The 17,321-nt window shown below is 36.1% G+C and overlaps 1 protein-coding gene across 3 annotated transcripts in view; it reads left to right on the forward strand.

Annotated features, from left to right (window-relative positions):
• Nucleotides 1-17,321, forward strand: part of TENM1 (teneurin transmembrane protein 1) — an 805,114-nt gene that overhangs the window by 623,469 nt on the left and 164,324 nt on the right. For all 3 annotated transcript variants that reach the window (XM_059385607.1, XM_059385606.1, XM_059385608.1), the window contains exons 14-16: nucleotides 4,077-4,262; nucleotides 5,832-5,855; nucleotides 7,921-8,067. In XM_059385607.1, coding sequence (XP_059241590.1) covers nucleotides 4,077-4,262; nucleotides 5,832-5,855; nucleotides 7,921-8,067 — 357 coding nt within the window. The remainder of the gene's footprint in view (nucleotides 1-4,076; nucleotides 4,263-5,831; nucleotides 5,856-7,920; nucleotides 8,068-17,321) is intronic.

Raw genomic sequence — 17,321 nt, forward strand, 5'->3', positions numbered from 1 at the left:
GAAATATTTAAACCATGTGTACAGCAGCATATCATATACCTTGTAATAAATTTTAAAAATATGTGTAAGACTTATGATGAAAACTGTAAAACATTATGAAAAAAATTAGAGAAGACGTGGATAAATGGAAAACTACGCCAAACTCATTACCTGAAAAACAAAATTAAAGGTGTCAGTTTCCCCCATATTATTCTGTAGATTCAATGCAACCTCAATTTCATTGAAATTTTCAAATGTGTTGACAAAAAGTTGTTTGCAATGTTGTTTTATGATGTTTTATGTTTGTACATTCAATAGCAGTGTCATATTTTTCATTCGTGATATTCTCTATTGTCTTCTTCATCAGATCCCATCAGTTATCAGTTTTATTGGGCTCTGCAAATTGTCAAGCATTAGCTTTCTTGATTCTTTATATTCTGCATTCCTATTAATTAATTCCAGCTTTTTAAATTATTATTTTCTTTTTTCTACCCTCTTTGAGTTTACTTTGCTTTTCTTCTTTCTAATTTCTTGGAACGGATGCATGTGTCATTGTTTTCAGCTGGTTTTCCTTTATACCTTTAAAGTTTTCCTGTATACATGGATTTAATTATACCAATTTTGATATGTTCACTATATTTTCATTCACTTAAAGTATTTTCTATTTTCCATGATGATTTTCTTTTTGTTCCATAGATTTTTAGAGGTATATTTTGTAATTTCCAAAATTATATGGGTTTTATAGCTACCTTTTATTTATCTTTTTAAATGATTTTTAGAAGATTTTATTTATTTATTTGACAGAGAGAGACACAGCAAGAGAGGGAACACAGGCCGGGGGAGTGGGAGAGGGCAAAACAGGTTTCCCATAGAGCAGGGAGCCCGATATGGGTCTCAATCCCAGAACCCTGGGATCATGACCTGAGCTGAAGGCACATACTTAACAACTGAGCCACCCAGGCGCCCCTCTTTATGTTTTTATTTCAAGTTTAAGTCCACAATGGGCAGACAATATGCTATAAATAATTTCAATACATGAGATACATTGAGACTTGCTTTATATTTATAATCCAACATATGGTCAATATTCATAAATGTTCCATGTGCACTTAAAAATTATGTGGATTTTGTATTATTTATTGTAGTGCTCTATATGTGTCAATTAGATCAAATTTGATAATCATGTTACTCAAATATTTTATATACTTTCTGATTTGTTGTTCTATCACCAGTTAATGAGAAAGGGGGTCATCAAAGTCTCTGACAATGTTGTAAATTTGTCTTTTTCTCTTTTGTTGTTTCATATACTTTCTGATTTGTTGTCTGCTTGTTCTATCATAAGTTACTGAAAAATGGGGGCATTAAAGTCTCTATGTTGTAAATTTGTCTTTTTCTCTTTTGTTGCTTCAATTTTGCTTCATATATTTGGCTTGATATTTTCTACACTATTAGAAATTTCTTAGCCATTATGTGGTCAAATATATCTATATATATTTTTTTTTTCTGGTACCCATGAGACTAACAAAAGTTCCACTCAGCTTCCAAGTCTTCCAGCTGACTCAACCAGAACTGACAGATACTTCTAAAGGAAAAATATCCATAAATGTAAAATTCACCTCTCTCAGTTTTCTTTTTCTCCTAAAATGTGACCCAGTAATTCTTTACTCTTTTGTGAACTCCAGTAATATCCAAAAGTTTTTAAATATATTTTGTCTAAATTTTCCAGTTTACACCAGGAGAGAATAGTAAAGATTACTGAGGTCACGATTACTAGAAACAACTCCACCTTTAAATTTTTATATGCATACTTGACAAAGTATCTTACTTAACTCCTGAATAGTACAAAGTTTTAGAAATATTTCATTCTGTACACTCCATTGCACATATTATTATTAGGTAGTATTTTATTTTAATATTGTTTTCTAATTCCCAAATTTATTACTATTAATGATATTATTAATATCATTATAGTTAATGCTTCCTTTCCATCTCTGTGGGCTAGTGGATAGAGTTTATTAGTTCTTATCTCACTGAGATTGTATCCCTTCAAGCATCCTTACTTTCTGCAGGAATTTCAGTCTAACTCCCCATCTTAATGGGCCAAAAATCTTATCCCTTTTTCTCTGTGTACATAGATACCCAAGCCTCTAGTCATTACTGGGCATAATGACTACTTAGAGCAGCCAAAAGGTTGACTTATATGCTTACTTCTTTGGCTGTTAGCTGCATCTTTGCTTCTGACAGTTGATAATTCTGTTTCTTGTGAGTCAAGACATGTAATTTTAAAAATTATTACATTGTATTCTACAGTTCTAAGGTTTATACTGGGATGGTTTAAGGATAGGCTCGTCTGCCATTTTGCTGATACTGTTCATCTAGTCCTGTTATTTTTCAGGAAATCACCAGAATGATAGTTTTTTCTGTGCTTAGAGTTTATAGTTGTATAAAGCAATATACACAAAAAATTGCCTCTAATTTTTCTGTTAGCTCTGATTTGATTGGCTTTGACCCATTTAGCTCCCTAATCTTAGGCCCTTTCAGTTCAGCCTTGGAGAAGGCTTTTAAGGGGAACATAATTATAACCTCAGATTCATGACAAGAACAGAAGTTAGAAATCCAGATTATCAATTAGAGATTCAGAAACAAGATATAGAGAGTAGTTGCTATTTCAAGATCAACCTACTTGAACTATCATTTATTAGGCAAAGGACCCCCTTTTCTTGTATTTTGTATTTTCTTGGTTCTGTACTTTTCTTACAATCGGCTGACCCTACACACAGTTTTCCATTCACTGTTCCACCCATTCAAGTCTGACTTTACAACTGCTGCCTTATCAATACAGTTCTTCCTAAAGCCACTAATAATTTCCATATTGATAAATTCAACGGACACTTCTCTGCCGAAATTTCACTTGATCTCTCAGTATCCACTGTTCCTTCTGTCATACCTTGACCCACAGAGAATACTTGTGAATGAATTAGTGAACAAATTGATTTAGATAGTAATAAAATCCATACTCATGTCTTTATCAGAAGAATATTCTCACCCACTGAAAAATAACTCTGCTAAGTGCGCAGTAGAAACCATTGTTACGTAGATAGAGCTTTGTTACAGGTAATATAGAGTAATACAAATATTATTACATGTCAGTACTTCTAAATATATAAAACCTGTTTCAGAATTTGAGATTATGAAAGATAGATGACTTGGCTTCAGAACATTCTCTGTTTCTTTCAAGAGTATATGGCCAGTTGTACCCAAAACTTATTGCATTATTCCTTTTTGCGTTCTTCCTATAGGCTTTTATCCCCCATTTCCTCCTCCAGCAAGGGTATTCAGTCAAGAAAAAGGTCTGCCAAACTTTTACTTTAGCTTCTCTACTGTCATAACTTTATTAATATTCAGCATGTCTCAACAAAAAGTCAAGGGGACAGAGGAGAGAACCTCAGCAGAGGCAGTATACAACTTGTTTATACTGGCCAAATAATGAATGGCATTTCCAGATAAGACTGTATTTTAATCAACTAGGATTCATTTTAAATGCTTAAAGTAAATGCAGATATTGTTTGTATGTTCAGGGAAACTAGTTGATTGCCATCGTTGGCAGCTTTACCCTTTGTATATTATAAATTTTATTAGAAAGCTATCTTTCCAATTGTAGAACCTCTCTTCCTGAATGAAGTTAGAGCACCATTTTACTGTGTGTGTGTGTGTGTGTGTGTGTGTTTCCCAATGATTGCTTGCAGCATCATAAAATCCTTGTAGCATTATTTGTGATCTTAATGAATTTTTAGTGAAACCCACTTGACATTTGTTTGGCAGTGACTTCATTTCTAAGCCTTGAATGCCATTATCATTTTATGGACGTTTCAAAATCAATTTGACTTAGGGTTTATTTTATACTTAGAGACTTAACTATCTTTTTTATAGAGTTCCTCACAAATTCACTGAAATGCTAGAGGTCTTTGTGACATTTAGTGTATATATTTAAAATATAAATATAGAGTGGGATTTTTGGTAATTTTAATGTCTTTTGGAAGGAACAAACTCTGGTTTTAATAAAATATGTAAACATATCTTCTCTGAATTTCCCACAGAGCTCTGTACTATGGAGTGTGGTAGCCATGGAGTCTGCTCAAGAGGAATTTGCCAGTGTGAAGAAGGCTGGGTAGGACCAACATGTGAAGAACGCTCCTGTCATTCTCACTGTGCCGAGCATGGCCAGTGCAAAGATGGAAAATGTGAGTGTAGCCCTGGATGGGAGGGCGACCACTGCACAATTGGTAAGTACAGCCATACTTTGAACAAAATACATTGGATTAATTGAAGAAGGAAAAGCATGTTAGTGATAAATCACCAGGCTTTTCATAGCATTTGAGGTTGGAGGAGAGAAAAAGGCGAAGGGTTAGCCATAAGTTTGAAAGTTTGGTTACCTGGGAGTATTCCCTCCTTGTTGATAGTATCTTACTTCTTTGTTGTGTCATTTCTTTGCTCGTTACTTCAGTATTTCTTGTATTTTCTGTTTTCTGGTGCACTGAAACGAAAGATGGCACATTGGAATAAAGTGTCATTAGTTAATAAGAGAAGTGCTTTTGTTGTGAACATAACATTCACTGCCCATTTTTCCTTTTGCAAAGTATAGGTTGTTTCACTTGAAAGCACTTAGAGGCAATTTCATTAAACAGGACTACTTTAACAGAAGCCATTTGATATCATTAGGAGCTTTCTTTAATGTATATGAGGAAGGCACTCCTGACCTACCTGTATTGCATTGTTTATCAAGTAGTATAGAGAATTCGTACTGAGGCATCTACCTTCTCCCACCCCTTGACACAACTTTCACTAATTTTGAGGATGCTGCCTGTGAGAACCGTCTGTGGGTATGACAGAGCCTATGTAATAAATCTATCATGTGGTCTTCACGCTATAAAAAGACCGTAATAATAACTAGAGGTTCAATTTCAAAATACTTTTATTTTTCTGGAAAAAATCCAAGTCCTTGACACATACATATATCTGTAACAAAGGCCTCCTTCATGTATAGACAGACAAGTACAATTCCTATTGTTCAGCTAAGGAAAGTGGGTCACTGTGTGTTCCTGTGGCATTCCGTGAGCACACAGACATCACATGCAGAGAAAAGGCAAGGGTGCACCTCTGGATACCCAATTCATTGCTTGTGGGATTTTTTTTCCCCACCAGACTATACCACCACTCTTATTTTTAGGTGAAAGTATTTTGTTATAATGGTTGAGACCTGTCAAAGTAATGTATACTATATATAACATATATAACATATAATCTTAATAAACTATATTACTACTGTACTAAAGGTATAGTAAGTCTTGTTCTGTGACTGTGGAAAATATTTAAGATTCATTAAAAAGTGGTGAGGGGTAAGATTCCGATGCGGCATAAGTAATTACATTCCCGCACTACAGTAAGTTTATTGCCTTCACATAAGAGGATTTAAATATTCTGATGATTACAGAAGGTGGTTACTCCAGAACTCCCTTCTAAAGATATTACTAATAAGAAGTTCAAGCCAGTGCTCTTTCACAAAAGTTATTACTGAAATGTAAAAATGCAGTTCTTATACTTTTAATGAAATATGACACTTTTTTAGGAAGCCTAATAGAGTTTCTTGCAGAAAAGCCATTAATATCTTTCCCACAGAAAATATTATTCACAAACTACATAGGCCCATGTACCAACTTTTGAGCTGCAGGCATTTCGGCAGTTCACAGTTTGCTGTTCTGCTCCCAGGCAACAGATGCTAGACCATTAATACAGGTTGGATAGCTGTGGTCTCCAGAAATTCATTCAATCACTCTTTTCCTCCCCCCTTTTAGCTCACTACTTAGATGCTGTCCGAGGTAAGATTTTTCTCACTCATTTTATAACAGAAAAATATTGTAAATGGAAAATATGCATGTGGGAAAGGAAGGCTGGGTGGGGTGTACGCGCGCGCGCGCACGCGTGTGTGTGTGTGTGTGTGTGTGTGTGTGTGTTTCGGGTTTGTGTTTTTACTTCTGGTAGGCTTCCTTAAGTGTGATATTGTCAGGTCACGATATAATAGTCTGACTAAAAATTCATTTGTTTTTCTAACAACAAAGAGTCTTTTTCTTTTGGCCGTAGTGTATAATGGATTGACAAGCAGTTTTAAGAACTGTTTTTCTTGGTCTTTCTATGGAGTGTGTGTCTGTGTGTCTGTGTATGTATCACAGGCAGGTAATTATTAAATGAACTAGGTTTGACTAGACAACGGAACATTTTCTTTAACTTAATATGGCCCTAAGTCCGTGTACAGTATCCTTTCATGGGCAGAAGAATTCTCCCCTTATAAGTCACCCATCATGCATCCTCCTAAGGATCTGTCTTTGATAGAGGCAATAAGGGTTTTTCTGTCAGATATCCTGGCCTTTCTTTACCTCAGCCTCAGAAAGTTGACTATGTTCCAAGTTACCCCTGATTTCTCTGTATCCATTGTATATCTATGATCACGGAACTAGATGAGTGGAGCTAGATAAATTATTTTCTTAAATCTATATATATTCATCCTGTACCACTTCTTGAGGAATATATATATGTATATATGTATACCTATATATGTTCATGTATATATGTATACATATATAGGTATACATATATATATTCCTCAAGAAGTATATATATGTGTGTGTATATATATATATTCCTCAAGAAGAATATATATGCATATATATATATTCATGTATATATGTATACATATATATATTTACACATAATATATATAATGAGAGAGTCTTCATATTTTCTAACAGCCATCTGTCATTTTATTTTTTAAAGTTGTTTCTTCATCTGGTCTGTTGATAGTTACTTAGCCATTTGGAAGGAACATTGTGTTATATCTACAGATTTTCAAAAATTATTTTCCTCCTTATACTTCTGGAATTTTCTTTCAAAAACAGCAAATGAAAAAATATATTGATTGGATTCTCTCCAGTAAAATTCAGATCTGGTCTTGTGCTGCTACTGCGAAAATTCCAGAAGCTATATGCCATTATTGCCATCTCTGTTCATCTGTCCACTGAGCACTTGGCACATACACAGTTGCCCTTTGGAATGGCCTAACTCTGAACTATTTGTATATAGTTTAGGACATCCCAGAGAAATTAAAAGTCTAAATAGAGACCATTGTTAGTGTTTACGGTTTCCTCTTGACTGTATTTATCCAGTCGTTCTCTAGAATTCTGAAGATCTCAATTTTGCTTGCATTAATTCCACTAACATTTGTTGAGCACCTACTACAGGCTTGATATTATATGCTAGCTTCTGAGGGATACCAGATAAACAAAAAATTTAACCCTTAGCCCTCGGATTAATGATAATCTTGAAGAAAAAAGCCAAATAAATGTAAAGCAACTGCAGCACATTTCTGAGGCATTTATATGGACAAATATTTAATGGCATGGTCTGAACGGCATACCAACATACGGAAGTCCTGAAGCAGTGCCTCACAAGGGAAAAATCAGTACAGACTGGAAGTAGTTAGGGGAAGTTTCTTTTCATAGAAACTGCTGTCTTTTCCCAGCTTATTGGCCATAACTAGATATGGTATCATCTATCCAGTTTTGATTGAGCTGAGAAGGATTGTTTTTTCAAAAAGAAACAAAAAACATTTTTCTGTCCCCATCGGTTTTCATCTTAGCTACACCAGAGTTTGGGAATTGGGGTTAGCATTAATAATGCTTAATTGGCTCTCTAAGGAAAAGCACAGGCAAGTAAGGAATAACAAGTTCCCTGGGAAGGTTTTGTAAGCAAGCAAGTTCCTCTTCCATTTATTCAACACCTCATCAGAGTGGAGCCTAAGCGATTAGAGGCTTTCCTATAGGTAGATACATCATTGCTGCCCAATCCCATTCTGATGTCTCCGATTGTTATTCTTTGCTGTCTTTACAGATGGCTGTCCAGGGCTCTGCTTCGGAAATGGGCGATGTACCCTGGATCAAAATGGTTGGCACTGTGTGTGTCAGGTGGGTTGGAGTGGGACAGGCTGCAATGTTGTCATGGAAATGCTTTGTGGAGATAACTTGGACAATGATGGAGGTGAGTTATTTACAAAATGTAAATATAAGAAAGAAATAGCCCAGCACAGTGATGACCAATTTGGCCAAGAGTGCAAATTAGGAACCCTTTTTAGAAACGATATTGAGTTATATACTTTTTAAATCTTGGTTTATTGAATATTTACTATCAACAGACAATATTGCAAACTCTGCATGCATTATATCTTATTTAATTCTCAAAACAATGCCATGTGGTAGAGGCACTACTTTCCCTACTTCTAGGTGGGAAAGGTAATGTTTAGAGTGGGAATACTGTGTGACTTTTCCAAGATCACACAACTTGAAAATCACAGCACCCAGGTTCCAGTTCAGGTCTATATGACTTCAGACTCTGGTTCTCTTAACAGCTACAGCCATGCCATCTCCCATATCTGTGGCATTTATTGTACCGTTTATTATATCCATGTGCCCCTGTCCAAACTGTCAGATGCCTACACTATACACACTGTGAAATCATTTTCTTTGTTCTTAGTTATTTAGAGCAACCTCTTAATTTAGTAATGCTTTGTATCTTTCAAAGGACACAGCATCAAGACAATTCACAATAGAATTTTTATATTTAATTCAAGAGTTGCACATGATGTTTTCAAAAGTCATATTGGCTCCAAGGCCTCAGGGTAACGTAACCACTCTTTTTTCAGTCAAACAAACAAAAGCATCTAATACATTGTTCAGTCAGGCCTCAAAACAGCCCAGATCACCTCTGAATGAACCTAAAACAGCAATTTCTCACTTTCTCCTTTGTTTCTAGTCAAGGAAACATGAAGTTAATAAAAAAAGTTTTCTTTCTAATCTTGTGTATTAGCTTAAAATGAAATAGGTCATTAAATTTGATTCCTCTGCTTTCTATATCTGCTTAGACAATTATATACCTTGTCATTTGAAACCAAACATAAGGCTTAAATCAATAAGGTAGCAATCCCACTTTGAGAATGGCTAGATTTATGTAAGAGTTTCCTCCTTTACTAGTTCTGGCCAGCAGTTTACTTCAAAACTTTTATAAGAATTTATGAATTTTAAATGGAAGCAACTTCGTGATTCAGTGCACAGGGCTTTGAAGTTAAACTTTCTGGCTGCTATGTACTTACTGGCTGCTGTGTGATTTGGGAAAATTTCTTGGTATCTCTGTGCTTCAATTTCCTTATTTCTAAAATGGGACTGATAATAATATTAACTCTCTCCTAGGGTTATTGTAAGTATTTAATAAAACAGTTCCTGTAAACTCCTTAAAAGATGATAGACTGCCCTCTCTTTCCCCTTCACACGTATATAACATATACACACACATTAAACTTAGGATAACAGCCCATTTTTGGAAGAGACTGTTGACTAGCTACCTAAATTGAAAATTTTAGGGGAGGAGAGGAAAAAAAATAAAACAAGACAAAACAAGAGATGGAGACAAACCATGAGACTCTAATCATAAGAAACAAACTGAGGGTTGCTGGAGGGGATGGGGTAACTGGGTGGTGAACATTAAGGAACGCATATAATGTAATGAGCACTGGGTATTATATAGGACTGATGAATCACAGACCTGTGCCTCTGAAACCAATAATATACTATATGTTAGCTAATTGAATTTTTTCATTTTATTTTATTTCTTTTCAGAGTTCTAAAATTCATTGTTTATGCACCATACCCAGTGCTCCATGCAATACATCCCCTCCATAATACCCACAACCAGGCTCACCCAACCCCCCACCCCTACCCCTCCAAAACCCTCAGTTTGTTTCTCAGACTCTTAAATTTGAAAAAATATTTAAAAATTAATAAAAATAAATAATGGTGAATGAGGAAAACAATTGAAAAAAAATTTATTTGGGAAGCCAGAGTGAGATTTTCAATTACATGGTGCACTGATCAACTAGTTGCTGGACTCTTATGGCCCTTTGAGATTCATTTTCACTTTACTTTCCCATGAAAACTCTGGCATAATACAATACAATACAGTACAATACAATACAATATAGTATAATATAATTACCAATAATATTAGCATTCTTGTATCTAGGATTTACTATGTACAAGGCACAGTGCTGAGTCCTTTATGTGAATTATTTCATTTAATCCCCATGAGGCAGGAACTACTTTTAATATACTCCTCACAAATTAGGAAACCAAGACACAGAGAAGTTAAATAAGTTGCTCAAGATCATATAACAAAGAAATGATAAAACCAGGTATAAACTTTGGTGGTCTGCCTCATTCCAAACAGGATTTGAGGTTGTAATGGAGATTTCCCAGTTGATATATTGATTAAAATGCTTATGCTCAAAAAATACTTTAACAACCCCTATGATTGTAATATCTAACTCAGGGTTAAGCCAAAACAAGTTTCCTACCTTAATAAAGTACAGCTTGATAAAAATAATTAAATATTTAATTATCAAGCATTTTTATGGCCTCAAGGTCACCTTGAGGCAGCCAAAAATGTTTAATGAATGTATCAGTTAAATATTAATGAATTGATGGATTACCAGTTCTTAATATCTGTGGTATATATAGACGCAAACGGTATAGAAGATTTTGCTCAATATGTATTGACCTCTGAGCATTCCTTTAAAACTGTGTATCTATGTGCGAATCAAAAATCAACGACCCTGATTTGAGTTCACTGTATTTTTATGATTGTTTCTTTAGGGAGTGGCAAGGAAGGCTCCTGGAGAGTTCCAATTACCATTTTTTTCCTTTAGTAGGATTAAGATGATATTGATGATAAATATACATCGGCTTCTACCTTGAGATGGAAAGATGGATTAAATAACCTCAGGTTATTTAATGGATGGATTAAATAAGCCCCAGGACTGAGATTTTGGACAATAATTTGAGTCTTATGCTGTTTAAATATTGTCCCTAGGAATACATTAAATGTCCTTCATTTGGTGGTTTCAGCTTTCCAGCTAACCAGAATGACTGGATTCATTTAGTTGGATATGACTAGTGATTAATATTTGCATACATGTTTGTGCGTATGTGTGTGTGTATGTGTGTGTGTGTGCTTTAATTAAATCAGAAAGTACCAATTGAACCTTTTGGGGAAAAAAATGGTCCTCGTTTTTAAAATGTAATTCTTAAGAAATCTTCCCAATCAAAAAAAATCACTTTAAAGCAATTGCTTCAAGTAGCTGCTACCTGATTGCTCTATATTATAGCAGATACTTAAAGAATGGCTGAATTTTTTTGCATTCTAATCAGCTTTGAATGCTCATTAAGTATTGCTGCTGTTTCCTGCAGCTTTGACTTCAGTTACACTCTGATTCAATGCATTGTGACTCTTAGTAGCTAATTGGGCTGCATTGAATATGTGGGTGACACAACTGGTCTAGGAGCTACCTAAAGGCTCCTTGAACAGTAAGAACAGAACAGAGAACAAATAACCTTTGGATTTTTTTGTTAACATGCAAAACAAAGAAAGCTATCTTATGCATTGTATATGTAAGAACTAATTACCATAGAAATTACAAACATTTCAAATACCTTGACCTCATTTCTTTATAGTCCAAAAGCACCTACCATGTGCACAACCCTGTGCTTGGAGGAGGAGACTTAATATTAATGTGAATGCTGACCACAGTTTCATGTGTTAATTATGTGTACCGATTTGGGGTTTAGAAAATGTGATCATCATATGTTACATGCACATATGAATTGACATGAGAAAAAAAGTTTAGACATTACACCAGAATCAGAGTAACTAAAACAAATAGGACACGTTCAAACTTATCAGACATTAAAGCATATTTTAAAGCTATGATAATTAAAACAAAGTGATACTGGTGGAAGAATAGACAGGTCAGAACAAGCTCTGTCACACACCCCCGTACAAATAAAAATTTAGTGGATTATAAAACCAGCACCAAAAACCAGTACTGAAAAGAAGCATTATGAAATAAATGGTGCTAAGACAACTACTAAGAAAAAAAAACAACCCTTAGGTTTTCAGTTTCTAGCATATTCCAAAAAAAAAAAAAAAAGATAAAAATACTACTGATTAATAAGTTCTGTGTAAGAAAACCTCAAACACAAATAGAAGAAAATATAGGTGACAGATCTCAAGACAGGAAAGGACTTCTTAGACATAAAAGCAAGGAAAGAATCCACAGTAGGAAAAATAATGATAAGTAGGTCCTCCTAAAAATTTCAAAATTCTTTCTGGTGTTCATCTAAGCTTACAGGCCATCCAACATCTAACCATTTGGAGATATCAAAATCTTCACTGTCTGATATGGTAGCTAATAATGACATGTGACTATTTCATTTTAACTTAAATAACATTTAAAAATCTGGTTTTGGGGGTGCCTGTGTGACTTAGTTAAGTGTCCAACTCTTGGTTTCATCTCAGGTCATGATCTCAGGGTCATGAGATCAAACCCCATGTCCAGCTCAGTGCTCAGTGGGGATTCTGCTTGAGATTCTCTTCTGCCCCTCCCCATCACACTCACTCACTTTCTTTCTCTCCCTCCCTCTAAAATAAATAGATCTTTAAAAATTCAGTTTCTGGGCTCCACTAGGCACATCTCAAGGGGTCAGTAACCACATGAGCCTAGTGACTACTTACTAGCCCAGATCTAAAGCATTCCCATTATTGGGAAGGAATTTTATTGGATGGTACTGATCTAAATGTTTGACCCAAATGTGTACCTTTCAGGCAGACATTGCATATGGAGTGTACCCAATTTTCCACTCATTCATTACTACTTTGTGCCAAGTATTGTGCTTGGCTTTAGGGATCAAATGAGAAGAAAAGCTTCTGCCTTCGTGGAGCTTATGGTCTCGGAAGGGAGAAAGATATTAAATAAGAAACAACACAAATAGCTACATATTTACAACTGTAAAGAGTGTTATAAAATTTTCAGAGTGCTGTAAACATGTATGGGGGCACCTAACCAAGTCTACATGGTAACGCAGGCCTCACCTGAGTGAGGGGCAGAATACCCCAGGCCAAGGAAACAGCATGTACAAACGCGCTACAGTGGAAATGCGCTAAGCTCTTCTAGGAGGTGAAAGGCAAGTCATTTTGACTGGTGTGTGGGCCAAAGAAAGATTGGTAGGAGCTGAGAATATGAAGGTAGACATTAGCCAGATCATACCAGATCATACAGAACAGTGTGAAGTTCATAGGATCTTCAGTTATCAAACAAAGATTACATTTTATTCACTCTAGTTATAGAGGGAGGCAAGTGGTTTCTGATACTGTGGAACGATTGTTAAGGAGGTTAAAAAGATGTGGAATAGGAGTGTCTAATCAGAGCAACCCTTTCCCCGCTGATCTTTTAAGTATTTGTCACATGCTTCCCAAGCTTCTCTTATACAAACTCTTCCAGTGGTCTATATTCATATTCATTGGTAAAATCAATAAGTTAATTGCCTAAAAGAGAATGATCTTCCAGGAATCATTCTTCATAACAAGTCACCATTCATTAAGAACAATAGCTATTTGCAAGCCTGTTTTATGATATAGTGTTTCTAGATCTAGAAATCAGCACCATGGGTGAATTATGAACACATAAGCTCATGGATCAATAAGCCTCATGTTTTGAATGTCACCAGCATGCTGCAGTGTTTAATAAATAGGAAAACAAAATAGAAGGAGCAATGAATTGGTAACATTTGTTCTGTTTAAGGGCCAGACACCCTCTCCACATTTACTTTTAAGATTTGGCTGGGACAAAAGACCTAGCATCGCAAAGTGTAGTCTTAATTATTCTCTTCTGACCATAGCACCCTCGTTTCCAAACAACCTATTTATTAAAGGATCATCACTTAGTTATGAGCGCTTAAACTGTCAAGTAATGCCAGATACAAAACTGGGAAATCTACACTCCGTAACTCACCTAAGCACTCCATGACTAGATCAGTCACATTATCTATCAACTAAGGCTATTCATACTTGACATCTGTCTACCTTGCAGTGGTGAAAATGAATGAGCTAGTATTTGAAATACAGTAATTTAAAGAGGCAATAAATGTGTGGTATTAGTAAAGAATCTACTTATAACTTATGTTTTTTGACACATTAGTTAAATGCTTATTAATCTCAAGGTAAATTTACAAATGTCATAAAAGTAGGATTTTTAAGACATCCATTTATTCATTCAATACATATTTATTGAATGCTTACTTTCAGCCTGGTGCTCTTCTGGGGCAGAAATAGCAATAAATAAAAACAACTACATCCTTGCTTCCATGGAGCTTACATTCTAATCATGAAAGGCCAACAATAAACCAAAATTTGAAAAGAACTAGTATGATAGAAGATGCTAAGTGTGATGGAGAAAATTTTTTAAAAGCAGGGAAGAGGATATGAGTGTGGGACAGGGATGCAGTTTTAAATAAGGTGGTCATAGAAAGCCTCCCTGAGAAGATGGCCTTTGGACTTCAAAGAAAGGAAGGGTGATCCATGTCGATAATGGAGAAAAAACATTCCAGGCATAGGAATAATGGGGAAGGGGGTTATGGGATAATAGGAGGTAAGGTCAGAATGGTGAGAGAGAGGGAGAGTGAAGAGCCAGACTGTGGGGAAGTTAAGTCATTGTCAGGACATGGACCTCTACTCTGAGTGATTTGAGAAGCCATTGATGGCATCTGGGGACAGAGGACATGAACATTAGTGGCATATAAACACTTTACTCTCCTGACCCAGAAGAAGTCAATTGTATGAGTGATTTGAGTGGGTCAAATTCTGAGTGAACTTGAGCCTCTCCCTTTTTCTTCTTACTAATACAGCAAAATGCTGGGGTGAAAGTCAACCTGGTTAGATGAAAAATCAAATGAATTATAGACTATTTCCCAAGGAAAGACAGTCCTATTACCTTCTATGCATGTAACAGCAGCAACTAAGCAAATAGGAATGCCTGGTACGGGGGCCTGCTTTGGTAAAAATGTATGAATGATTTAGAATTAGCCTATTTTTATGGGTTTCTAAAATGCCTGAGAAGATTTTGTTTAACTGAGTCATTGGAATGATCAGCCCTTCGATTTCTTTTTCACTATTAATTTTCTTGGCAGACCCTCTATTCTGTAGATGCTGAAAAGGTTAAGCTTCAATCCAGCCCCTGTCCAAATGATAACAAACTGTGAATTTGTGAAATTCAATGAATAAAGATTTACTGTAGCATTAGTGTCTATTTAGAGCCACACAGGATCCTATCTGTCTGACAACCTAACCAAGCAAAGTTCACAAAAGGAACACATTCGAACGAACTGACTATGCTACATGACAGCTAATTGCCCTCTGGCCACTAATAAGGCATCATCAATGGAAGTGGGCCTGAACATTTTTAGCAGCCACTGCACACCATTGGCACCTACCCTTAGGACTCTAGCCCTAGACTCTTTGAAGTCTATACAGTGCAGCACTTGGTTAATGGCAAACTCTTCAGGATTATCATAGCATGTGATCCTTTCAACAGCTCTGTGGGAGAGGCATTTTTATAATCCCCATCTCGGAGGTGAGGAAGTTGAGAATCCAAGAGATGAAATGATTCGTCCAGGATCATTTAGATTATAAGTGGCAAAGTAAGATGAGACTCGTAGTCTGGTTCTTTGACCTTAAGCGCTGTGTGTATTCTAAATCCCTACATTAGTCAGGTACTTGGAAGTCTTACAGCCTCAGTCGTACTCGCTTAGATGATGTTGCTGATCATGTAGATTTGTAGTCAGAATGCGGGCTGTTGATATGACTCTCAATTTCTCCCAACTGTGCAGCCACATTCGGCCTCCCCTCCTTTATATGTAAATGAAAATGAGAATGTCTACTTAACAGGGTTGTTGTAGGAATTAGTTGAAATTGTAGATATGGAAGTACCTCGGGCCACACCTGGCATATTAACTGATTATACATGTTTCCAAATCCTTTGGGCTACCCTATCGTGAACTAACTGTCCGTCTCTATCAAGATGGTAATATAGATGTTGTCCCTAAAAGGATATATATTTACAAATTCACTTTAAGCATTAGAAAAATATGGGTTTTCCCTCTATCATTCATATTCCTTTGTCTGATCATTCTTTCATCTAAAGGCATCCATCTAGGAAGTAAAAGTTTAGTAGGAAATTACTTGAGCATATACGAAAGAACCAGCATCCTTGATCTTTATCAGCCCTGCTCAAGCCTGCCGGCATCGCCCCTAACGGGTTGGCAAAGCTAGGAATGGTGCATGCAGTGTTTAGTCCTTCAGGATAATTTAACCTCTTCCTCTTTTTCTGGCTTTTATTTATTTTTATTCCTTTTAAAAAGGAACAGGCCCTAAAAGTAAAATCAGTGAACATTTGATACCTTCCTATCTGATACCCCGAGCCTGGCTGTCAGGAGGGTGCCACAGCTGCCATTTTAGAACAATAAAAGAATTGGTAATAGTACCCCCCACCAAAAAGAAAGAAAGAAAGAAACCCACACATGCAGTGTGACTCTCATTTTCACTTCTTTGTAACAGTCTAGACATACTGTATGGAGTGTTAGCCAATGTGATAATTGGTACGTAGATCTTTGCCCATGGATTGGGCTTACCTTTGAATTCTAATTTGGGGGTTGCATACCATTATTGGGCTGCCTGCCTGCAGCCTTTCTAGATTCAACAGAAGTCTCGCTGTTCTCTCAGAAAACAGAGGTCTTAGAGGGTCAGCCCGTTATAATAGGCAATTATTAAATATGAAGCATTAGTTTGGAATTTATAGCCCATAACTAGATGGGAATGTGAGTCCCAGTTTTGAATTGGCTCTGTGTTTGGTTTTAGAATTCAGTTTTGAAGACCATTTGGTGTTTCTATGTATTTAAACTCAGTTTCTTTTCAAAACTAAGTTCAAATTTGTGGCTGACAGGTTGAAACCTGCAAATGCCTGATCCAACGATCACTAGTCCATTTGTAACCAGTTGAAAGATAAGGGCGACTGCCCATTTGAAAAAGGAGTTTTTCCTTGTGTGGTATGTTATGCACCAGTCCCAGACATCAGAGAACTCTTCTAATCAGCCCGATATTTTTGCCAGCTTTTCAGTGCATCCAGATGTTTAATTAGCAGACTAAAGAGATAATGTGCTAATAGGAGACTGACAACCACGTACGGGAGAGAGAGGTGGTGGCGGTATCTAAAATCTATAGAAAATCTGTTAATACGATTTGCTGAATGAGAGGAGAAAGGAGAGCAGAAGGGAACTTCTTACTGGAATGCACCCACACTTAAAAGCTAGTCATCGGTGAGAAAGAAATATGTGTACAGAACAGTAGAAATCGGG

The sequence above is a fragment of the Mustela nigripes genome, chromosome X, assembly GCF_022355385.1.
Source record: "Mustela nigripes isolate SB6536 chromosome X, MUSNIG.SB6536, whole genome shotgun sequence".
NCBI classification, from domain to species: domain Eukaryota; kingdom Metazoa; phylum Chordata; class Mammalia; order Carnivora; family Mustelidae; genus Mustela; species Mustela nigripes.